Here is a 26,568-nt window from a genome sequence, read left to right as displayed (position 1 = left end):
TTAGTCAACAGGGAAATTAGTCACCAGGAACATCCCTAATGTATACTATTAGGTAAATGGGTAGGGTACAGAGGAAGAAGTGGGTAAACTGTTCTTTATATTCCAGTGGCTTTTTGGCTGATTTACTGTAAACAGACAGAAAAAGCAGTGGGTAATATATGTATAACTTCACCTACCCTCAACTACACCACTGCTTGTGAGCATGGCTGTCTGTCTTAAGCTGTGTCTGAGTCAAGTTCTTTTAAGTGCAGAAGTAAGGCGAGATATTTATTTAATTAGCTTAGCTTATTGCCTAGGTTTCCATGCCGAATATAAACAGGCTTCCAGTCGTGCTGTCTTGTAAATTAATTTTGTACTAGGCTATTACAAAAATTGTCAGAGTGATGGACTTAAGGACTCATACCCCCCTCCCCGCATCCTAGCAACTCCAGCTTGCTTTGAAAAAAAAAAAAAAAAAAAATGTGGGTAGATTTGTAGGTGTGTCAAAAAGTCATTTAAATATGTGTTTTGTAAAATTACACATTTTGCATATTTGTAGATACTTTCATTCTAAGCCTCTTGTACCATGCACCATTTCCAATCTTGAAAAACTGAGGCCTTTACTCAGTGTGTTCAAGAAATGCAGTGAGGAGAATGGTAAATGTTGTGAGAGAGAAATAGGGAATTGATAAATGATTAAGTGTGTGCCAAGACCTAAAAAACAGAAAACTGAAGTGTGGAAAAATTAAATGACCAAGTGAAAGATAAACAGATAAATAACAGCTTAAAACAACAAAAGTTTTTATTATTTGACTGACTGAATTATTTATTGATGTACTCAGTTGTATTTTTCACTTTTCTGATAACATTTAATTGACTCTTGTAAGTTTCTGATCTCCATACAGTGCAAGGGTGTAGGTTTTGTTTGGGGGTCCTCTGCCAGATAATTTTGGGGTATCAAACACTTAATTTTCGGCATTAAAGTGAATTTATATGCACCAATTTGTGCATTTTCCGCATTACTTATGGTGTAGATGTCAAAATAAAAGTCCTCTGCTACTTCATGTTTTTATTGGAGTGGGGAGATGACAAATGTACTTTATAATACTGAGCAGGACGTGTCTCCCGTGTTCCTCCCAAAATCTACACCTATGACACAGAATCTTATACCTTTTCTATAAGGTGCTGTATATTTGTAATTTTATTTACTTTGGTCTGTACAGTCAGTCAGTCACACTCTCTCACACACACACACACACACACACACACACACACACACACACACACACACACACACACACACACACAATACCCATTGCAACAGAATAGCATCCTCCAGATGATCATTGTTCCATTAAGTTTATAAGTGAGAACAGTCCCAGCAGAGCTACTATTTGGGGGGAACAGAGAAGAGGCAATTACCTACATTTAGGAAGTGACGCCCTATAATAATGAGTAATGTAAGAAACTCATGTTCACAGAAAATAAAAGTCAACAGATATTACTTTTGAAATGATTAATAGGAAATATATACTGCACATTCCTTGCATAACGGTGGGTAATGAGCCCAGTAATACTGTTGTGTGACTAAGCTAATATTCTCTCCTAAAGTGCTCCCTTATGGTTGTGAGTGGTTATGTTTCAGATGGAGCTTGCTGGCCATTATTCTGCTGGGGTCTGATTTGCGTCAGTGTGGTTCCTGGTAGTTTTTTCTCTGTCTGTGAGGACTGAGGTACCAAAGCATAATTACTCATAACCCTAATAGACCATCCAGCAATGGCCCCACTGGCGGGCCCCTCTCCAAAGTAATGAATCACTATAAAAAACAATGAAAGGATTATTCATGTGTAAGCCTGATCTGCTGTCTGTGTATTTCCATGGATTTATATTCATTATTTTATCTCATATGACAAATCGGAGAGAATTAAAAAGTTTAGCAATCTCTAAATACCACAGCATGCAGGCTGCACATACGTGAGGATGTCTTCCTTCCCTCAATAATTAGATTCACATTTACTTTTTAACACTCAGTGCAAAACTTCAACCATAAGGGGAGCCATTAATTAGTTGGTCAGTTTTGCTGACTGATAAATCATCAAGTTATTCCTTAAAGGAACAATCTGAGATTTTCGGAAATATGCCTCCTTTTTTGCTTGAGAGTTTGAGAAGATCAATACCACTGTCATGTCTAAGACTGATACCGATCTCAGGGTTCCCACACCTTGTTAAACATCAAATCTAATGACTTTTCAAGGACTTTCCAGGCCCATTCAGGAACCCACTAGTTTGAGACATAGATCAAAGCTAATTACTATTACAACACTGAGACTTTTTTATGAGAGCTGGCAGTCTCTACTGAAGCTCACAGCCAGTAATTAAAAAGATACAGAGGCCTGAATGTGTGAACGCTTCTTAATTGTGCTGTGTTACAGTGATGGCAGAGTATGTTGTCTCTTGCCTTCTCTAACACAGCACAGCAAAATATTACATTGTGTAAGTTGATCCATAGAGAGTGTCTATCAATGCCAATGTATGTCTAGTTTCAAAAACTTACACAGCCTCAATTTTTACCAAATTCACAAACTTTCAAGGATTTCAAGGACTTGTTGAAACCCTGCAATCGTTGCATCTAATTCTTGGCAGAAAAGGGAATTTACTGTTCAATAAAGTGTCAAAGTAGTCCTTTAAAGGTCCAGTGTGTGGGATTCGGGCAATACATAGGCAGAAATGGAACATAATATAATTAGTATGTTTTCTTAAGTGTATAGTCACCTGAAAATAATCATCATGCTTATGCTACCTTAGAATGAGCTGTTTATATCTACATAGGGAGCAGACCCTCGTCCATGTTGTTAGCAGTGTTGCTCTATGTTTCTACAGTAGCCCAGAACAGACAAACCAAACACCAGCACTAGATAGGGCCATTCCTCTTTTTACGTTGGCTGCCATATTTAGCAGCCCCATGACATTTAGTGTTGGAAAAACACTGATATTTTAACATGAAACTGTTTAATTTAGTGTTTTTATCAGTTTAAATCACTGGGTCAGTTTGTTTTGGTGAGGAAGAGACCTCTGCATATAATTCAGCTCCTGGTTAAAACCTCCTGGACGTCTAGATTGTAAGCTCTCAGAGGAAAAGGTAAGCACACACTGGCAGGTGCTGGGCTGAACAGCGTCAGAGAGACTGACTGAAATGTGAAACTGCTTTGTTTCAAGATTCACTGGTTGCAGTCTGCAGTCCTCACCTCTAGGTGCCAATGAATCCTACACCTTATTCCTTTAAGCAAAATTACCAAACATGCTCTGGTTTGGGTTTCTCCAATTTAAGGACTTGTGTTTATCATTACACTTAACATCTGTAGGTTTTGGACTGTCGGTCAGACATAACAAGCTGTTTTAAGATGTCAACTTGGGCTCTAGAAACTGATAGACAAAACTATTCATAGAAAAATTATCAACAGATCAATTGCTAATAGAAATAATCAATGCAGCCCTGGGTCAGTAAGCCAAATATATGAGGCATGTATTTTATTCAACAACTTAAAAAAACAGAATGGAAAAAAAGCAAAGCTTTAACATGTGCAGCTCCATTTGGTTTCTATGACTGTCAGAATGATCTGAAGTCCGCTGACTGTGCTGCTGCTGACACTCTGCCAGGAACACATAAAGCCACCATCACAACAAGTGATAGATTCCCCTATAACTTTTAGGGAACCGCGGAGGAGCTGACGATCAATCAGGAGGTTTAGACTTTGCTCCAACCAAATTAAATCAACTCAATTTCAATTAAATCACAGCTGCCTTGCACAAACACAAGTCCCACTGAGGCTTTAACATCGACCACCACTCAGACAGTTCAGGGGCAAAGGTTGGATGGACAAACTTTAAACTTTTAAACAGGTCCCACACTGTCAAGACACAGAGTCTAACACTAAACTGCACTGCCTGCAGGTGCAGTAGACTTGACTTGAAATCCAATTACATGAAAAGAAGAGAGTTCCATTCATATTCAAGGATGCTTTTAAAGCAATATGCACCGCATGTGGATATGCAGCCTGGTACACATACACACTGACTATAGCTATACAACCAATAGAGATTATTGATATTAGACATGAAAAGAATATCATAGAAATAAAACTTACTATTTGAAAAAAAATCAACACAATCAAACAAATTTGCCTGAGCCCTCGGTGTCTACACCACAGTGTCAAAACTGTGGTTTAAAATGAATGAGAATGCAATACCTTTTTGACAAAGTGTTGTTGTCGATCTGAACAGCCTTAAGACCTCAGTATGCTCAGACAAACTGCTCAACAGATCCTCTACCGCTGTCTGAAATCCACTTATCCCGATGGAATTGGTGGGACCGTGTCCGGCAATTTTTGTAACTTCCTGAAACAGACAACCTTAGGCCCCAGACACACTGAGACGCAATGCTACAGGCGCTGCCACTTCAAAAAAACCTTGGCAAGGCACACTGAGCAAAACAGCATGTTACACCAGCAGAGCTGCGTGCACAACCGCACAATCAAATGTGAAAAAAACCACACAAACTGACCCGTAATCTTCCCTATGCTCCATCTCGCTCTCTCCCTATGCTCTATCTTGCTCTCTCCCTCAAAGACAGTGACCAACATAAAACTATCATGACATGAGATATGGTTCCCTCTTCTCACATACTCTGCAGCTCTATTACAGTCCAACAGCTAACTGGCTAGTAAGCTTGCCAATGTACTGGCATGGTAAACAGCATTATACTCACCATGATTCACCTGGCTGCTTATGCAACTCCATGCATGCATTAGATCAAGTTTTTTAAATGATGGGGTGACCTTAATTGTAAACACCGCTAGTATTGACCTTTTGACTGCATTTGCCTATGTCCAAATGTTCCTACCACATCTATCCTGCCTCTTGGTTGTTTTGATTGGCCGACTGGGCAAAGCGTGACATTAAAGAGCTCTGCTGTGAAAAGTTAAGAATATTTGAATTTCTACTGCCCTGACACACCAAGCCAACAGCTGGTTGGCAGTGCTGCTCTGTGCACGAGAAGAGAAACGTAAGTGAGGAAAGGAAACAAATGGCTAAATCAAGAGGGTGTACAATCAGAACCAATTTGTTGATTTTGGTAAGATTATGTTTTTAGCCGTTGAGCTATTTAGAAGAAATGGTCTGTGAGTGTTTATGTTATTGTTCACTAGCACATGGTAAATATCCATTGTTCTTTCAACATCTGGTTGTGTTGTTGATGGGCTAACTGGTTAACTAGCCACTTGAATCCTTCCTGCTGTTGCTGTTCTTTTATGTGCTTCTAAAAACTGCAAGTAAAACCTGAAGCGTGGCGCAACAAAGAAGCACATGCCAGGCACGGTATACAATAGAAAAACAATGGTTTTGACTGCAGCACGTTTCTCGCAATGCATGTACTGTGATCAGGGCCTAGCAGTGACACATGCAGTGACTGGTCATGTGTTTGGAGGTGAAGAAAGTAGGCATGATTTGAATTTCTCCCTCAAGCTCTCTTTCTATTACCTCCTTTACTTTTTGAGTAGTGCAAATACATGAAGTAGAATGAAGGGACTGCGTGAAAAATTTCTTGTGTTGAGACAACAGAATGCTGAAAGATACAGAGCTCTTGGAGAGAGATTGGGGAGGCAGTGGGATGCAGCCCGGAGGAAGATATGATGGCATGCTTCTCACCAGGCCTCTGAGTGTGGCTATTTGGAATGGGTATCAACACTTTTACCTTAAGATGTGGTCAGACACGTACCACTGAGTTTGTTTCAAGCATACTGAATTCTTTACTCTCAGTCTCACTCAAGCACTCCTTCACCTTCTAAGTTAGTTGACTTTCTCTCTGTGTCTCTTCCTCTGCACTCCTTGTTCCCTGTTTTTGCTCTCTCTATCTCCCCTCTCAGTTTTCTCATCTCCCTTTGCAACATCTCCTTTCTGTTTTGCTTATGCTTCCAGATGACAAGGCCACCAGACTGGGTTACATGCAGACCTGGGCGCAGGTAGTGCTCAGGTTGTATGAGGCTCTTAGCTGCAAATGCTGCTTGAATCAGAGTGACAGGTAGCCTGGAGCTGCTCTCGTGGATCTTTGCTCTCCTTACTCTCTCTTCCGTTCCTCAGCTGAACACAAGGGCAGCCATATGCTACTCCCTCGCCTTCTACTAGAGGGTTATTTCATTAAAATTCTGTCCCCCCCCCCCCCCCCCCCCCCCCTTCTTCTCCTTTATTTTCCTTTTCTTGTCTCCCTGCTGCTTCGGGCTTAGCAGGTTGGCCTGCGCTGCAGATATGAAAAGGATCAACATTGCAAGCTTCTCAACAGATGGCTGTTAGGACTTATGTTAGATGATGTCCCCTTCAGCATGAAATGCCGCTTAGCCAAGAGAGCTGCAGTTACTGTCCAGCAGATTTGAGTGGTGACCACAGTTGTTGGAGGCAGGTCAAAGCAACTGTTTAGGGAGGTACTTCATGTTTGTCTATGATAGTTCCTGGCAGCTGCGCTCAAGTGTTCAGTCTGTTAAGTCACCGGGGGGACTTGAACTCCGCCTGTGTCAACTGTCAAGCAGATGTCCAGGATCAGGAGGAGGACAAGTGGCATTGCACATGTTTCAGAGGGGAACTGTGCCCTCAAGTGCCCACATGCATTCACACATGTCTACCCACATAAATATATGACTTGGGCACTTGACGTACTAGTAGTGAAAAGAAAATAGGTGAGAGGACAATTGAAGAGGTTTACAGAAATGAAACGTTTTCATGCAAGTGAAAAGGAAGGAGCAATTTTGATGTCCTGACTGGGCCGGTCATTTGACAATCTGGGGTGAAGAAATGAAGAGGAGAAAGGAGTGAAGGCATAAGTGCCATGCTGGCCTGATTGTCATGGGGGACTCAGGAAACTCAAGTGATATTCTTTCTCTCTCTCTTTTTCTTTCACGCTATCTCAAACTCTCCTTGTCTGGTCCAACAACTCCTTGTCAGGCACTATTGCGAGAATATCAGTGATGTCTTGTCCTCTGTAGCATCGGCTGATATTTCTGGAGCTGGGTGAGCTCCCAAACACTCGCCTCTCTCGACGAATTCAATAAAAAAAAAAAAAAAAGCGTATGATTGAATCCTGTCCCTCGTGTGACAGCTGAAGCCCGAGACAAACTACGGTGACAAATACATTCGTGGGAATCACAGAAATTGCATTTCGTATGATGTTTGACGCAGACTTGTCACTCAGAATTATCTCGTACTTTGGTGAAGAACACAGTGGAGGGATTTTCGCGCAAATATAAATTAAAAGTAAAAAGAGCAGAGACAGTGGCAAAGAGAGAGAATTCCAGAGCTGCTTCCAAGGCCGTTGCCACTCCGCTCTAATCTTTAAAGTAACTGTACACACGCAGCATGGCTATGAAAAAAGGGCGAGAGAAAATGAGATCATTAATAGGGATGGCAAGGCAATAGATTTGTGCATTTATTATGTGGAGAAACAACATAAACAAGCACTGCGCGAAGTAGATAAGCAGGCTGCCACAAAGCTGCTCTCGGCCAGCTGGGCCACTAATCTGTGTGCTGTGGCCTACAGAGACGTCACTATAGGCCGTGTGAAGATGAAAAGCAACTTTAAAAGACACCATTAACTATGTACAATTATAATTACACATACATATGGCGAAGCATGCAAGCATTCATTAAGGACTTATCTATATGTCTTGTATACACACACTCACAACTTGCACATCCATGACTTATGTGCGCATTCATAATGACATTTTATAAATTATGCCTGACCACCAGGCTTTGTCACATCCCGCTGTAAGCATTTCATCTTTCTAAAAAAAGATGCCTCCAAATGGAGTCCTTTTCTGTGATCACGCATTTTGGGCATTAAACCTCCAGGACGCAGAGTTAATGGGATTGCTCCTGTTTTGCCTCCGGCTGTGGGGCTGCAGAGTGGCTGGAGGGGCTGCGGGTTGATGCCTAGAACCGACTTAGTGGAGACAAGAAGAAACCAAGCCAATTTTCACTTTGTTGCTTCTCCAGTATGGCTAAGACATCCAATTCCATCAGGCCTTTGCTGCTGGGGCGGCTGATAGAAATGGGCCCTAAGTCCTGTAGCTGGGCCAGCTTATTCCCTTATCTCCTAATGGCTCTGATAACGGATTGGGGGAAATGGTGTCAGAATAACTGCCGCATGACCCGTTGCCAAAGACCCTGATTAATCTCACTAAGGAACAACGGGAACAAGATATGGGTATTACAGATGCTCTTCTAACACTAATATCATTTACATATTTGCTGGAAGAGCAACAACTGGAGGATTTATTATCTAATAACGTAAATGTCAAACAATACTAAAACAGCTTCCTGCAACCTTATTGTAGCTTACTGGAACCTACCCATTTGACCCTACCGGAGGTATCGATGTGTCCTCATGGATGAACTTGAATCTCTATTATTTTGCGTTCTGACTCACCAGGGGCTTTATAAAAGCCGATGTCTTCCTCGGTAAGAGGCAGCAGGTAGACTTCACCTTCCTTCCACAGCAGGGGGTACTCCTGCCCTCCAGAGAACTCTCCCAACCAGCCGTCCTGATCTGGAGATAAAAGAAAACATTTTAGAACATGAATCATAGCTATTCTCCTCTGCATCACAGGCTGTCAGGAGATATTTGGATAAAGCTAGTGTTCACAGAGACTTTAAACCAGAGGTCATCACACATTTGTCCAAGGGCTAGACTTTTTTTTAGCAGACACTGTGGAGGCCAGAGTTTCGAATTAAAAAGAAAAAAAAAAATTAAACCTAATATTTGCTTTATAATAATTAAATAAATATTTTTTTAAATAATAAAATAAAATTAATTTAAGAAATAAAATGTTCAAAAAGAGCATGTGACTGCTCTTGCATGAAGATATACAGGACGCATTCCATTTATAAAAATGGCAAATCGTTTCAGCTCCACCTGTCCAGACCCAACCTGCAAACAGCCGAGGGACAGAGAGAGGTGAAGAGGAGGTGGAAGGTCGACTATTTCTGTAAGTTATTTATCTCAGGCTAATCATTAAATACAACAATCCTGATAACTGTCTTGTCTCCCTGCAGGAAGACGATACCGGATACACCAGAAAAGCACTGACAGGCTCAGGAGGAGTCTCCTCTCTCAGGCCACAAGGATCCCAGATGAAGACACTGTCTAAGACTGCCCAACCTCTATTCATTACTCTGTCTTTTTTTAATGAACAAACTGAAGGCACTGACAGATTACATTTTACTTGAACTATATTTTATGCGATTTCATGTGACAAATAAATTGATAATTGATACCCTGTGATATTTTTCTATAAGGTTATCAAAACCCGCCCTGTGCATCATTTCTACTTATTAATAATAAGCTGAGAGGTGAATTTATAACATATTTAGTACCTATGGGTGGGACACCCACATTTAGGAACATCTGGGACTGGTAAATCATTCCCAGTAAAATTATTTCCATGTCAATTGTTTTGGGGTTGCTTTAATATAGGAAGCAAAAAAAAATGCTGGATAATATAAATAACACATTGGAACATATGGAACACATGGAACACATTTTTTTTCCCGCCTCACATTTTCTGAATTCACCCATTCTCTATGAGCCAGAGGCCTTGGCTGGCCGTATGTGGCCTGCAGGCCGCAAGTCAACAATCACTAAATGTTTGAGTTCTTAAAGGAGATGTGTTGAGATTATTTTTCCATTACTTTTATTTTATCTGTGATCAACAGAGGAAAAAAAACAACTGTACACAGTGGCCCTGAGAAACTCAACACACGGCAAAGAAACGTGCTACAAATACAGAAAACACAAAGAAACTCAGAAATCCTGTAAGCTGCACAGAACAAAACAGTGTCACAAAGTTACTAAACAATGTTTCCAGGTGACAGTAAAAAGTGATGAACATGAACATGATGAATTCGAGTTCTTGCCATGGTCTTGGCTGAAACATGCTACATTAGCCTGCACATACACTATATATACTGTATATATACACCTGAGGCTTGTATTACAAAGCAGGATTTGGGGTTAGCGAGGTAACTAAAAAGTTAAATCTGGATTTTCAGTACTATGAAGCTGGTTCTCTTTTTACCAGGATAAATCACTGTGCTAACTTATGCTGAACAGCAAACCTGCTTCAGAGCAGGTTAACTTCAGAGTATCAGATCACAACCTGTCAACAACCCGACCACTGACTAATCAGATTAATGAAGAGGAAAGTATCCCAACACAGACAAAAGTCCAGGGTGACAGGTAAAATAGGGAAGCCTATATATTATTATAGGTCAGTCGAATCATTTCATTGTTTCAGGGCTCTATTTCCACTGGTTTTAAAACAGATCTCCTATAAAAGGGAGTTATCATTTACAACACTAAACACATGATTTTAGCCGTATTTTAACTTGTGAAGTTTATTTCAGTTTGCAGTGAGAGCTGACAGTGTTGCTGTCTTTACAATGCTCTGATTCTATCACTGCAGCTTGAAATAACATCTAAAACATGCAATCAGGATGTTACAACTGAAATATTCTTGAAACTCATTCTCCAACATCATTGGCAACATCAACTTCAGTACACTCCTGTTTTTTTCAGTGTTCTCTCAATTAGGTATTGTTTTCTGTGTTTGCAGCTTGTTTCGTTACGCTGCATGTATTGTAAAAACAGTGATGAAGTTTTATTCTTTGGAGCATTTATAAATGCTATGCATGCTATGCATGCAATCTGATGAAGATGACTTTCTAATTAGTTTGTGTTTTGTATATTTGTCTGACTTTTCTGAAGTTGCAGTGTGTTGGACTTCCAGGGCCACTTTAACTGTGAAGGAGCCAGCGATAGCATAAAAGACAAATTTTCATTTGCCGTCCCTGGCTCCCTAAAAACAAAATAAAACAACATATATCATAAAGTTGATATACAGAAAGAAATATAGCAACAGGCACAATGTAGTACAGTACACATTCACCAATAAATTATAGCACAATGAAATACATTACGAAAAATGAAGAGGGTGCAAATTCAGAGAGAACAAAGTAAACATCGTTGGTCTTGTTAATTTTAGCTGGGTAAAAACAATCCCACAGTAACAAGGGAACCTCATTAATGGTGGGTGTGTCTCAGACAATACCTTCGATGAAGTCAGAAGTGATGTTGACAGCAGCATAGTGATTGGATGAGGAGCAGGCCAGTGAGTGGCCAAAGCAGAAACACGCCTGGCAGCCTGCCGGGTTCACTTGTTGTAGGTTGAAAAAGCCTGGCTTGCATCTGTAGGCACACACACACATACCCACATCCATAAAAAGTTATCAACATCCACACACTGTGCGTGCACCTCACTGCAGCTATTATAACACATCCTGCCGTAGTGCTATTCTTACTAATCTCTTTAAGTTGTACTCAGTGCAGCCATGATGCTGGTTGCTGCAAGCCACAGTGTTACAGAAGAAGGGACCAAATGGAGCTCAGCTGCAAGGACCCTGAGCTCTGACCTACAGACACTAGCTGGCATATGGGTGGGACAGGAACACCGCTAAAAATCAGCCACTAGACTAGTCACATTACACAGGAGAGGGGCCTGCTCAACGAGCCGTGAAATCAGCAAAAAAAGTCAACAAACAGGGAGCACAGAATTATTCAATAGTCTGAGACCTGGGGCTGTGTGTATTGCTAATGTCACAGTGAGTTTATCTGTTTGATCCTGTGTCCCAGAGGAACAAGATAGAAACAGACAGGGAGAAGCTGCAGAGACTGGGTTATTGACATGTTGTAACAGTCAGGTTCACTGTCAGAGTAGTCAAAATGACAGATAGCCCCAAAACTTGGAGCAATTTTTAGACAAATTATTCTTAAAGCTTTAGAATTCTGGTGCAGAGGATGTGCTGACCTGTCTGCTGGATGTAATGCACTCATATTGTATGACAAACAAGTATTATCATTACCAATATATCTAGGAATGATAACATAAATGTTTTGTCCTTAAAATCAAGACATTAAAGATCAGCCACTATCAAAAAAATACTATTTCCTGTACATAAATTGATGAATGGTATGCTTCAGTTGTTCCATTGTGGAGGACTACAACAGTTGCCTCGGTAACCACTAGTCGCATGCGCAAATACGTGAACACACCTGTCACAGCTCTGTCCTTCGACGTTTGGCTTACAGTGACAACGTCCATCCAGAGGAGAGCAGTCGTCCACACTTCCGCTGGGGTCACACTCACACTGCCTATAGATGACAAATGATGTGAAGAAAGATTTGAGTCCCCTGCAAATAACGGACACATGTGTGGGAGAGAACACATTGCTGAGAAAGAAGGAGCAAGGATTTTAAAGATGAGGACAATGTAATAACTTCCCTGATGTCCATTCTCTATTCGCTTGCCCCCTTTCACATCCCAGATGGTCTAATACACAAAAGCTACCATGGAAACAGTGGGGTGTCTTGCTCAAGGACGCCACAACAACAGGGATAGTTGTCTTAGGCCTTGAACCCGGGCCTTACGTAATAACTCGTCGACCCTGTGAATGTTTTTTTGGAAGCACCACTCTCATTCAGACAGCACAACAAGTGTCCTTGCCACACACCATCAAAAGTGAGATGCTTGATTTAGTGCACAACCTATTACTGAACTTAAAAGGCTGCGTAAACAATACTGATAAAAGTAAGCGAGGTGTGTGGGTCAGCAGTGATTTGAAGAATGTCAAAATGTGTTTGATCACCTTCATTGATTGATCACTTCTGCTTGAAACTATAACGCAGAATCTATTTTTTTTAATGAGGCGCTATTACAAATAATTCAATTATCCCAAGGCAAACCGTCTCTACTTGTTTCTGCTCCACTGGTCTGAGTAATTCACACCTCAACTCAACAGCCTGATTTTGCTGCATGAATGACAGAGTGTGTGAGTCTGCACACATGCTGGCATGTGTTCATGCAAATGTGTATTAACAGAATTTTGTCTCTGAGAACAATTCAAATTAAGGGTCAAGTCTAATAGTGTTGTCTACTTCTGATTTATGAATTTGTTATTTCCAAAACTTGTGATATTCAATAAAGGAAATGAGTTTCAGGGGTTGTTAATCATTAATGGTTTCCAATAAAGCCTCCTTTATCTTGAGCCTTACTTTAAACCTACATTAACTGCTGCTGTTTGTGGGCAGCAGAAACAAGCTGTAAACACAACACTGGGATATTATAACTTCTTCAGTTGATATGGCAAACATGTTAGCAAGCAGTTCCCTTTGCATCTTCCAGATATGGAGCAGCATTAGCATTCTTAATGTTTTTTTTTCTAATGTAAGTCCAATATCTAACCCCATTTTAGCTCTAATTTTGGTCTCCACCAGCTCCGTAGAAAAATATCTGGCTCTTTATCTTAAGCTAAAATCTTCTTTGGCTACTTAATGTTCCATTATACTCGCCAAGCAGTCACTAACCTGGTCTGTCTGCTGTTTGGTGCTGAACAGGAAGCATAAAATGGTTTTCTTCAGGCTTATTTTTTCCAGAAACAGATGAGAGCCGTCAGACTGAACCTAAACAGTAGAGCTGAGGGAACCTGCAGAGTTGCTGCACTGTCATTTGAACTATTGTTCATACAAAGATACTGATTGTAGCAGCTTTAAAGGAGCTTTATATGACATTCAGAGTATTAACATAGCAGCATACAACTATATAGATATAGTGGAGTAATGACATCCTGTGCAGAGAATGAAGTCATGCTCCCACTGTATGTGTTGTAATCTGAGTGTCCTGTTCTTTGTTGTGTTAGCCAGCGCATGTAAATTCCCTGTGCATCCCACTGGCAATCTGATCACTGCCACTCAGCGGTTATCGCTGATATCAGGATAACATCGTTGTGGAACTATACCTAGCAAGCATTTTTTGGTTTAAAAAACGTCTAATAACCGTCTACATGAAGACTTGACGTCTAGGCTAAATCACGGCTGAATTTGTGATGTCAGTGAAAATTTGGTAGACGTCTAACCATAGTCAAAGTGTAGACGTCATCAATTATACGGCTATGTAGAGACCATGTCCAAAAAATGGAGATAAACATATTTTAATTACTGTTGACTCTCCATACGTGATTGAATATCATACCGCACGCCATCTGCAATGGCGAAAATTACATTTAATGAATTTCAAAATTAAATCGGCTAGATTTGGGTTACATGTAGCTAGACTAAATCGGAGCTAAATATAGCCAATACGTTTAAATCATGACTATTGCTTACTGGGTAGCGTCTTCCCTCCAGTTTCTCCCTGGTTTACACTATTAACTTTGCCTGTACTGTTACTGTTACTAGCACTGTTTGTGCAGTTAGCACCATTAGCTACTAGCCTAACTGTTAGCTGCTGGCTGCGGTTATCGCAGATATCAGAACAGCGTTGTTGTGGAAGTGTAGTGGCTACTCTCCAGTTTCAGACAACCTCTGAATCTTAGATATGCTCTGAATATCTTTTAGAGCTACTTTAAAGTCACAAGAATAAATATTCAAGTTGTCAAAATCTAAACCTGAATTTCTCATGGTAGTTAACTGCCTGTTGTCACAGTGTTCACAGTTAGATGTTAAACAACAATGTTAACACCGAACAGTCATTAATATTCGATTCAACACCATCACAACTTAGCATTCCCTCAGCAGGTAGAGGGGGTCAGGGAGAGCCAGGATAGACTTGTTATGAATATGAATACTAGAACATACTTCTCCTACGTACGCACACACATATGCACCATCATATATTGCATACTTAGCAGGAGAGCGCTCAGGTCAGAGAAAGTTGGAATGTGCTTTTCATCATCAAAATGTATGTAGTTGGTCAATGCATCTTCAATCTACAACAAAGGATGTTTAAAAAAAAGTGTGTGAGTGTGCAAACCTTCAAAAGTAAATCAGTCTCAAATCTTAGAGATGAAAGCAACTCTGTGTATCTTAAAATCAATTAAACCCGCTGAGCTTATTCTTGTGGCAAACTGAAATCAGAGCTAAGTACAAACGTAGTAAAACAATACTTCAATGGATGCATTCATTATGTTCTTATTTGGTGCTCCATCCCAGTTATAACATTATAACAATTGTAATCAGCCATCAATCTAACAGATCCTTTTCCAATCAGAGATCAGTTTGTCTCTGCAAGAAAACACCAAACAAAATCTCTTAATATAAATAAACAGAAGGATTTATTGAATACACACTAAATAATTCAATGTCACGATTAAAGCAAAACACTAGTGTTACTGCATTGAATTATGAATGATCTATAATTGCGTATTAATAAATAGTCTGTGACAGTAAAACAGGATTATGGATGTTTTGGTTCATGAACCAGATTAACATGGGGCAATGTTATGCAAAACTAAACAACACTAACCTTTCCTAACTAAAGCATTATGCATTCAACGGTCTTTAGAAGAGAGCAGGGACGTTTTTGAGGCTAAGTTTGTCCTTGGGGTTGGCTGCGGCTGAAGCTGTTCTCTGAAGTTTCTGAAGGCAGTGAGGCTGGATCCGGTCACCATAGTAACAGATGGAGGAGACCGCATGGTCTCTGGCTTGGTTCTTCAAACACCAGGTCTTTTTCTCTTGGTCAAGACAGCTGGCCGACCAACCAAAACACTGACCATGTGTGGGGAATTTCATATTTTCTGGGCTTGGGTCACCATGAGGCTGGATATTTACAATGTTTCCCTTTCCAATTCAACTGGAAAGGGAAACATTGCCTTGTTGAAAGGTAGATTCTTGATATTGGATCAGATAAAGAAGAACTGAATCAATCAGGCCACAAGGTTGATCTTATTTCAGGCTCTTTATTTATTGTGTTGGTCAGACACAAGATGAACAGAAGTACACCTGCAGTCTGCACTGTGAGAAATGCAGACCGCACGTTAAGTAGTACAATACATGGAAATTACACATTACAAGATCATGTATAATGTCTTGGTTCCAGGTGAAAAACAAGTTCAAGTGTTAAATCACATGGTTTGGCTTCTCTCCGCCTCAACTCACATATCTGTAAAAGGACCCAGGGTTCATTACTTCTTTGCTGGCCTCCCTCTATCTAACCAAAGGAACCTGCTGGACCTCTATACGTCAAGGAGAGTGCTCCCAAGCAACAAAGTTACACAAACCTAAAAAACGGTATATAAATGGTATAAACTAATCCCTCCAGGATTTCATAGGCTGATTTTTGAATTGTTGCGGCCTGAAATGCCTGATTTCATGGCAGCTTTTCTCAAAAATCACAATGAATGTTGAGATGTGTATCGGCATTGTTTTACAGTGAGTTAGAATCTATTTGTGATGGTAGCAGGGTGGGGCCAGCAACAGCTGATCGTCGCCAGTAAGCTGTTGATGCTGTGTGATGCAGTGCTGGAGAATCATCCCTGTTAGAGGCTCTCCTCCTACTTTCCCTGCCTGGTTAGCACGAGCTAGTGCACACATGCACACTTGGATCACATGTGATCTCATCACTTTTCTTCATTTTTGAATTGGCTTCACTCTGCCATGCAATTCTACTATGAAATGAGATATTTTAAGAGATGTTTCTATTAGTCAATTTGCAGTAAAATTGTGGTGACTGGACAACATTACAAGGTCACACAGAATTCACTGCGATTGGCTGAATTTGTGTTAACTGTGGTGATCGCAACATTGCAGAATCCTGAAAGGACTGATAAAAAGATTTACATGAAATGATATGATATGAATACAAGAGCATATGGAATATGATTACCTGATATTATCATTACAAAGACCCACCATCCACTTGTGCTCCAATCATTTATGACGCACTCCTTAAACCTGCAATGGCTAACTTCTGGCTACAGTTTCTTACCCTTCTTACACACCAACCACGTTTGGAGTCATGTGTCAGGCAGCTTGATTACTCTATGTCCAGTATTCACTTTTTGTTAGTGGTAGTTTCGGTTGCCACCAACTCTTGAGGGAAATATCTGGCTCTTTAGCCACCAAATGCTCAAGAATGTTCGCCAGGTAGTAGGGCTGGGCGATATGACCAAAATCTCATATCCTGATATAGGTCATTTCATATCCCGATAACGATACCTATCCCGATATAGCACATTTTAATGCAATGAATAAAAAGTTGTGTTATGTTCTAAAACACAAACATGGCCACACCCCCACACACCTCTGTATGTACAGGCTGTACTCCAAATGATGAAAAATATTGCCGTAAAAAGTGTAATTTGCGTCACAACGATATAAACAACAGAGCAAAATATGAAACGATAGATATTTTTCTCTCATCACACGATATATATCGTCACATCGCACAGCCCTACCAGGTAGTCAGGCTGGGTATCAATTCTCAATACCTTTGAGGTATCGATCGAAATAACCCAATACTAAGTGGAATTGAAACTCCTCCAGTCAAGCATTCAATCTTTTTTGTACCCACATCTAGGAAAACATGAATATTTGTATGGTTTTGCTTGCAGCAAATCACCGGAGGTGTTCTTTGATTTTATGCAACATGTGATTGGCCGACTACAGCTGCAGCTACAACCCACACAGTCTGTGGTGTGGTTAGGTCTTGCGCGGTGTAACGGAATTGACAGTTCAGCGTGCTGAGATGCTGAAAAACGTTGGCAAGTACGGCTATACTACATGCCTGTGGCGTCTGCTGGCATTTATGTAGGCCTAAGCGAATGTGTCAATTCACTTGATGGGCATCGAACAAAGTAGAAAAAAATGAAGGTATCAAATGAAGTACTCTATTGGTATTACTACTACTTTATTAAGAGTACTGGTATCGGTACTGATATTGTAATTTTTTAAACAATACCCAGCCCTTCCAGGTAGTTGCTATTTTTATCTGACATTTGGATCTGGTTTTGTGTGATCCAAGACTTAACTAATGTAATACTGCTTCATGAAATGCAGACAAACATTTCATGTTGGAACCATGAAGCCATGATTGATCAGATTGTGATAAACGTCAACACTGTCCTACTGCCATCAGATAATATGCATGAAATGGACATGATTGATAGTAAAGATATAATAGCATTGATTAAACAGTTGAATATATGTGTATAAAGCATAAAGACCACAAGGGGTAGAAGGCAGTGACACGTTGGAATGACTATGATTGAAATATTTGTTGAAATCTTGATTAAACTGAGTGTTGATTTTCTTTTTTCCCCCAACTTCATATTTCCATGTGGAAAATTACAGCGCTCTGGGTTGACTTGCTTTTTAGAATGGCTGTGAGCAGTACGGTACTGTACAGCACATCCTGGTACTAGCTGATAAGAAGGTCACTAATTCACAGTGGTGTCACATAGAGAAATGAGAATCCTCTTGTTTACGGCTGCTTTGTAGTTTGATAAATTCAGGCTTGGGGAAGTGAGATGGTATAACTGCAAAAGAGGGAAGATTTATGAAACAAAGTCTGTGTCTGTGGTACCTGTTTATTTCTTTTAACCCCTTCTCTCTTTTACAGGCATATGTTTTTACCATTTATTTAACTATCCTTTCAATATTTGCATTGTTTTTGTGACTTTCATGCGTCAATATGTCTGTGCGTCTGTGTTTACGACTGTGTTGCTCACCTGCAGCCACCAGGGCCGAGTGAGTGAAAGCCAGCCCGACATGTGTCACACTTCTCCCCTGTCACGCCAACTCGACACGCACACCTTCCTTCTACATCACACTGCAGACTCACTGAACCTGGGAGGGACAGCAGATGGATCAGTGGGGAAAAAACACAAAACAACAACGACAAAAAAAAAAAACAGAATGAAAAAGGTACAGAGAGAAAGAGGACAAAAGGGAAACATTTAGAAATATTTCCAAGAAAATGGGGGGAACAAAACTTCAGAATCCATAAATTTCATTGGTGAATTACATGAATTGGATCAATATATCATTAACAATTTGTCATGTCAGGGATAACTGAATACCCGTTATTAAATTCTGTTCAAAGCCCCCCCAAGGATGAGCTTGAAAGAGCAGGATATAACCTTGCAACCACACTGTAGCTGACATACTGTAGCTGCAGTTAATGGTGAAAAAAGACCAGCTGGGGTGAGGCGGACATGAGAGAAAAGGAAGCCTGATGGAGTCTGCTATAACCTTTCATCAATATAATGGACTCCAACAACTCTGCAATCACCTTACACTATCTAGGAAATGTAGAGGAAAAGATTGCTGATGCATATGTTCATTTCATCCTCTGGCTCTCTCTCTTTACCCCGATGATGGTGTAATTAAGAGCCCAAACATTTAATGTCTCTCCACCCTAAAATTAGACTGTTTAATGAGTCTCTTCATTGATAACGTTCAGTGAGTCGACCGGATCGATTTACAACAGCAGGGCTGAGTGAAATCATGGATTTCTTTAATGGTCATTTGGGAAGCTGAGGCGGGGGTAAATCTGATATGATGTGCAAGACATGAGACGAACAAGATTCTATGAATTATGTACCAGAAAAGACTCCACTCTTAGGCAAGTTGAGTAGTCGATGAGTTAGAGTAATGTAATGTTATTAATGATTTAAAAACATTTGCAAAAAATTTGCAAAAATTAATCCCATGAGTCCTCTTTCTCTGTAGCTAAATCTCACTTATGGCGCCTTATTGTGTCAACACAGCTTTCCAATTTGAACATAACTAAATTTTCTCATGCCAGGGAAAACAAAAACAGTGAGCAATGATATTTGCATGGATTACAATTAGGGGTTTTAAATTCTTATCAAAACAATTACGGGCTTTGTATCTGCAGTTTACCATTAATATTGCAGTTGCAAGGTAGGCAGGGCTCTTCAGCAGATTTCCTGTAGTGGTTCTCTCTGCAGCGCTCACAATGGGGCCCGTCCGTGTTGTCTCTGCAGCTCAGGCAGCGCCCCCCACTGCCGGTGCTTCGGTACTGCTCCACGTCGAACACGCACTCGTCTGACCTCCCACTGCAGTTACACTCTGCGGGCGAGGGAAAGAAAGCAAGAAAGAGAAAGAGCAAGAGGTCAAGTGAGGAGAGACGTGAAGAACGAGGAAAGAACAGTCACAGGGGAAGGAGTGGGCAGAGGAGGCAACAAGGTAAAAAGAGAGAGGACAGAAATAGACGGAGGAGAGAGACAGAGGGAGGGTATATGTGTGAGAGATTATGTGTTCTGGGATTGGATCATAATTTAGAGGCTCGCTGCTAATCTCATTTCACACAGGCCTAATGAGGAGCCAATCGGCTGTCAGGGGGCACTTAGATAACAGTAATTCATGTTTATACAAGAGCAAATTACTCAGCTGATAACACACCATCACAGCTCTCATACTCCTCACATCAAATCCCTCCTTAGTTTACCAGTTACCCTGAGGGGGGATTTAGGTGAAATTGCCCATTTTATTATGAATCAAGCTCTCTGTTGTGCTGGCAATAACCATATGATTATTCCTTCCTGTTAATCAGGAGTCTCAGCAGTGTTCACCTTATTTCAAAGATAAAAAATGATCACCAGTTGCTTCAAAACCCAACACGTAACAAACTTGGGATCGGTGAATAAAAACTTTTAATTTTTTAAAAAGATTAAAAGAGAGCTCTCGGTTTCATTTGGGTCTAACTAATGTTACATTCATGAAATCATCAGTATTATCAGTAAATGAGACTTCATCATTGCTGTTTAAACTTGCAATCATTCTTTTTTGTCTACTTAGGCTCAGCGTAACAAGCTAAAAAGACACCATTGACATTTTATCACCTCAGAAAGCTGATACAGCTAACATGTTAGCAAAGGGTTAGTAAACGCGTCCAGCCTACAAGAAGCAACATTCATTGGGGTTGTGATTCTGACTACCTGACAATAACCCAATATTAACTCTCCTTCTAGCTCTGTTTGGTCCTCACCATCCTCTGAGGGAAATATCTGGCTCTTTAGATGCTAAATGCTCCTCTATGTTCACCAGCTACACACTAACTTTGTCTGTTGGAGGTTAGCCTCTACCAAAAGACATACCTACTGTAATAGGAACAAGAAATGTTCCTCCCAGTAAATCTAAAGTAGCCTAATTAAACTTTATTTGACTTTAACTTCTGCACCATTTCGTTTAATGTCTATGTCTTTGATTCTCTCTAATGTGTGTTTTATCTTTTATACATTTTACATAGAACCATCTGGGTTTCATTTAGAGTTGGGGTGTGTGAAACCCACATCTTCACAGTGAGGACAGTACCTGTTAAGTTTCAGTCAGTTTAGCTTTTGTCAGTCACCAGAGCAAGCTAAGCTGTGCATTGTGAGTAAATATTGTAGGTCCTAAGCTTTATAAACACCTATTTGCATATATACGTGCAGAATCTGTAGGCAACAGGACACCATTTTGATATCAGAGGCAGTCTAATTTCCATTTGTAGACTGAGTTGTATTGATCAATCACATTTGACCGCTGAATAAACAGCAGCGTGGAGAGGCGGAATGTATTGGCTAAAATGCAAGCTTGGAACCCATGGCCTATCGTCTGACCACGATTTATCTCTGTATTCGCTTTCTTAAAAATATGTATCTGTATTCATATGCAGATATCTCTTTATGAAGATTAGCTGAAATAGGATGTCTTGGCCCACGAATTCACTTGCTACACAAGTTCTTCCAAAATACTGGCTGTTGCCACCAGAGGCTTATCATAGTTAGACCAGTAGCTGTAATGTGCCAAGATAAGGCTCCACACAAGTAAGGATAAGATAAGATACACCTTTATTGATCCCACAATTGAGAAATTCCAGTGTTACAGCAGTCAGGGGGAAAGAGTCAAATTAAAGATTTCAATATTTAAAAACTTAAAAAACTAGGCATGCAGAAAAAAGTACAAAAGATACAAGAAACAGCAATAAATAATAACAATAATAATAATGAGCAGTGGATAAAAAAAAGTGAGCAATGGATTAAAGTGAACATATTTAGTGCAAGTGAATACTGAATGTGCAAATGATACTGAATGTGCAAATAAAAAAAAAAAGATTGTTTGAGTCCAAATTGTGGACTGGCTGCTTGTGAAACTGCAATGTTTCATCTTCTGTTCCTAGATGTGGTAAAATGAGATTAAACTTGTAGCTGTGGATGGTTTAAAGCCACCTTTGATGGTGCTGTGAGTCAAAAAAGTTATGTAACAAATTACTTTGTTACCTAACTACAATTTTCCAATGGGATGTATTAGTAATTAATTCATTTTTCAAGTAACATGTCCAACACTGTGTACAGCAGGATTATCTGGGCTTTTTCACTGAAAAAGCTGCCTTGTGTGTGTGAAAACAGCCGCTAATGAGAGTGGCAAAACTGATCCCTAATATTAAAGATGTCACTGTAAAACCAAAACAATGAGCTGATAGATGGTAAAACAACTCACAGAGCAGAGGGGAACTGCAGAGTTGGGTGATAATTCTCTGTAGATTCTTTACTTTGGGAATTCCAACCCAATCAAAATAATAAATGCTAGCATTAAACATTTCTGCAAACCACGGACATGTAACATTTATAATTATGCAGCGGATATGCTGAAGCTTTATATTTCAACAATGCTGTAGTTAGCATGTGGTTACATGTAGTGTAAGCACAAAACCTTTTTGGTTATGGCTGGGAAAAGATGGTATTTTTGCTTAAAACACCTGCTTTTGGTGTCACAAATGCTGCTGGATGTTCTGTGAGGTCTTCGGTGTTGAGGTATTTGTCTTGAAGATGTGTCATGGCAGCTGTCTCACCATCCACCATCCCCTTCACCTCCCGCTTACAAAGCCAGCTCATATACAAGTAATCAGATCTATGTCTGTCACTGATATCATGTGAATGAAATGTACACAGGTAACATATGTGTGGTTTGCAGAAATGTACAACGCCAACATTTCTTCTGGCGACAAGGCTGGGAATTTGACCCATTGTTAAAATAAAAATATTGACTGGTGCAGCTTTAAGCATCCATCCTGAAATTCTAATTCTGATGGATGGAAGAAATGATACCGTAGGAGCCTTTGCACAGCTCGGAGTGGCCTTTTAAACACAACATGCATCTCTGAGTAATGCTGAGTCCCTTGTTATCACATTTGTAGTCCCTCTGCTCACGGGGCAACAGAATCTGACAAAAACTGACACTCCACATCGAGAGTCGCTGCAGCATGACTCAGTTCTGATTGGCACTGGTGGGCAACCAGAGCACAAATACTACCAGCTGGCTCTACCTGTCAGCTCCCATCCACTCTGTCTTTATAGTGCCAGCTAGTGGTGCAGCCACTACTGTTAGGACTAACTGATAGCTAGGTGGCATTTCTTTCAACAGCCTGAGCCTCTTATTGCATTTTCTTCAGTCTTACATATTCACGTTGACTCAGATGTAAGATTTGATGTTCCCCATGATGTTATCATAGATGAATGTTGTTACTCCCAGGCTATCCTCAAAAAGTTAACAATTATTTCAAAATGATGTTTTACTCACATATCTTCAAGACTATCAATAGGTTATGTCAAAAGTTACTTAATTTGTGAACTGAAGCGAGGAAAATGAGTTTGTGTAATTATGGTCCTTCATCCTGAAATGAGCTTCAGGGCAAACTGAACATCTGGCTTCCCATGCCTCTCAGCAAGTTCAAAAGTATATTTGCTAATGTTTTAATTACTTGCTGCTCCTGTTTCAGTTATTATTAAGCTTTTGTTGTTACTGTTTTTAATTGGTTATTTGGTATCTGCAATGAAAATAGGAACATGACTGAAATTAGTTTGGATCATTTCCAACTGTTTGTTGACTCTGTCTTTTATCATGTTGAACATTATCATGTTGAACATTAGCAGCAGAACAAATATCAGTGTTGATGCCATATTGGCCTTGTCAACCTCTTATCTTGAATGAAAAGACATCAAACCATTAAACACGGTATAATAAGCATGTTAAAATGCATATTTTCCATTTAGGTAAAGGAGTGAACAATTAGTGTAGCACAACAGTTTAAAGGTGGTGTATGTGGGATGAATTTTGCCATTAGCAGTGCACACAGCATGGCAGAGGGAAACTGAGACACTCAAAGCTGTTTTTCGACAGATGCAGCACAAAGACCTGTATGCAGCTTTACACGGCCCGTGTTTGGCCATCTTGACCGCATTTAGGTCTCCCCGCCCACAACCACCTCTTTAATGTGCTTCCCTCGATCCTGTCCTGGAGACCACACAGCCTGTGCATCACTGCCACTGTGGAGGCTCCACACAAGTAAGGAGGCACACTTAGCTCCACACTCAGTATGAACACAATAGTGCACAAAGGACTTTTTCTAGTGATTGATGGAGCCACCTCCTCAAACACTATGCCTCACACATTTTTGGGATGAGAAATCTGCAGGATTACAACAGAAAGACTTTTGAATACAACACCATGGGGTGACGGCCTGCAGCCTCCTCAGCTATAAATTCTATTTTTCTCAATTACATAGACACAGGAATATGTGGTAGTTGCATTTCTTGCTAAGGTGAACAAGTAAAGAAACTGAAATATGACTTTAGTTCATGGCTTCACGTAAGTTCTGGTAGAGTTTAAGTTTGATATGTATGTACGGTTGCTGTCTCCTAGGAGCTATGTTTATATACTGCTTATTTGCAAAGGTGGCACTTCCTCAACTTGAAATATTGTTGACACAAGACACAGTGCAGATAAGGTAAGATTATATTTGGCAAAAGAAAGTAGTAGTATTTGTACTGTAATTTATGGGAGGTAGGTTTGATGTTAATGGTGACAACCTGTGAAAGCCGTCTGGTATGAGTCACTTTACTTGTTTCATACAAAGGGCTGGGTATCATTTAAGAAATATCAGTACCCTTAAAGTGATGGCGATACCAATGAAGTACTTTATTTGATACCTTTTTTTTCTGCTTTATTCAATACCCATCATGTGAATGGAAGCATTTAGTTAACTACTTTAATTGTTTTATTACTTTGAAACGTTTTGGTGGTATTTCAGCATGCTGAACTGCCAACTCCATCATATACACCACACTTGGCTTTATCAGACCACAAAATGTATGGGTTGCAGTTGCTGCGGCAGTGGGCCAATTACATGTTAAATTAAAGTAATGACTGTGGTGACTGTCTGCGAGCAAACCCTACAAATAGTCATTTGTAGAAGTCTTGATACTAGTTGGTACTAGGACATTTTGGTCAATACCTTAATAACTCCAAACCAACATCAAAGAAATAGTGGCTACAAAGGTGGACTGTTACTTTGCCTCCTGTTGCCTGTGTCTCAGCCAAAATGTTGTGCTTGAACCCACTGCAAAAACTACAGCCGTGGCCAACTAGCACGTATTCTCCATACCAGCAGGTGGTGGTAGTCTGTATTCATTATTCAAAGTGGAAACTGGAAGACCAACGGGGCAGATTCAAGATGCTAGTTAGCCAGTTAGCACGTTAACAACTCAACCAGATGTTGAAAGAACACAAGGTATTTATGTGCTAACATGTGAAGTGCCAATCAGAGTGATTTCACTCATCGATGGGCTCCACCTTATCCAACTCTAATTCAACATGAAACATTTGGTCGAAAACAGCCAAAAGGGGCCAACGTGTGACAACAACAGGGGACACAACGCAAAAACTAGGGACACTCACCAACGGCCTAACATCGACCAATGGCCAACCACTGGCTTTGTGTGTTAGGGCCTTTGAAGGTATCAAGTACTGCTACCAAGCCCTACTCATACAAGTGGTTGTTTGGTTACAGTGGTTAGTAAGGGTGCTTTCAGACCAAGAGTTTAGTTGCTTTGGTCTGAATCAGGGACTAATTTTGTTACAAAGTTGGATAATTGCCTAGAGTTGGTTACTGTTCTCACGGCTGCATTTACAAGTGGACCAGAAAAAATGCCTGTGCAAGAAAGCTGCTCTTCCAGGAAGTAAACAAAACGTTGAAGATGAGTACATTTGGAAGATAAACACAACACTTTCTAATGTCACAATGGAGGGACAACTACACTGGTTGATTTTAGCACTGGTCATTGTGTACTATATTGCTTGCATTGTTAATTTTAGACAGTTAAACAGTTTGAAAATGAGGCCCGGCTTCAGCTAGAAAACAGTGTTTTGATGCATTGGATGTCCTCTGGGACTGTAACATACTCTTGCTTGTTTAACCCAAACAATGTATAATGTGACTGCAGTTGGTTTGGATCGAGGTCAAAACATGCTCTCACCACAAACAAACTGCACCAGAGTTTGTTTGTAACCGGACCGAGACCACCTCTTCAAGAAGGTCTCGCACTCTGTTTTGGTGTGCACTGTGTTCACACCTGCCCAAATGAACTGTACTTAGGGGGCAAACGAACTTGGGTTTGACTGAACCGAACCAAACAGGTGTGACAGCACCCTAAGTCACCAAGCCAAGAATCCTAAACTATCCCAATCACCCCTCTCTACAGATCCTGTGCAACTTCCACTGTAAAAAACTTGCTGCATTGTCTCTGTGTGGGTAAAGAAGTACCCCAGTGCCTTCAGTGACTGTGAGCCAATAGCACTAACCTCTCTTGACAGGCCGGGACTGCAGCACTTCAGACTCCTGCTGAGGGCTTTCAAGGACTCTTTGATTT

General features: G+C 40.4%; 1 protein-coding gene across 1 annotated transcript in view; it reads right to left on the bottom strand.

The window, feature by feature from the left end:
* Positions 1 to 26,568, bottom strand: part of lamc3 (laminin, gamma 3) — a 171,943-nt gene that overhangs the window by 71,246 nt on the left and 74,129 nt on the right. The window contains exons 5-9 of the mRNA XM_033646979.2: positions 19,760 to 19,948; positions 18,583 to 18,700; positions 12,134 to 12,232; positions 11,133 to 11,269; positions 8,453 to 8,572 (exon numbers count right to left, since the gene is read on the bottom strand). Of these exons, the coding sequence (XP_033502870.2) occupies positions 8,453 to 8,572; positions 11,133 to 11,269; positions 12,134 to 12,232; positions 18,583 to 18,700; positions 19,760 to 19,948 (663 nt within the window). The remainder of the gene's footprint in view (positions 1 to 8,452; positions 8,573 to 11,132; positions 11,270 to 12,133; positions 12,233 to 18,582; positions 18,701 to 19,759; positions 19,949 to 26,568) is intronic.

This window comes from Epinephelus lanceolatus, chromosome 19, assembly GCF_041903045.1.
Source record: "Epinephelus lanceolatus isolate andai-2023 chromosome 19, ASM4190304v1, whole genome shotgun sequence".
NCBI lineage: Eukaryota > Metazoa > Chordata > Actinopteri > Perciformes > Serranidae > Epinephelus > Epinephelus lanceolatus.
The sequence above is the reverse complement of the archived record's forward strand: the minus strand, read 5'-3'. Positions and strand labels throughout refer to the sequence as shown.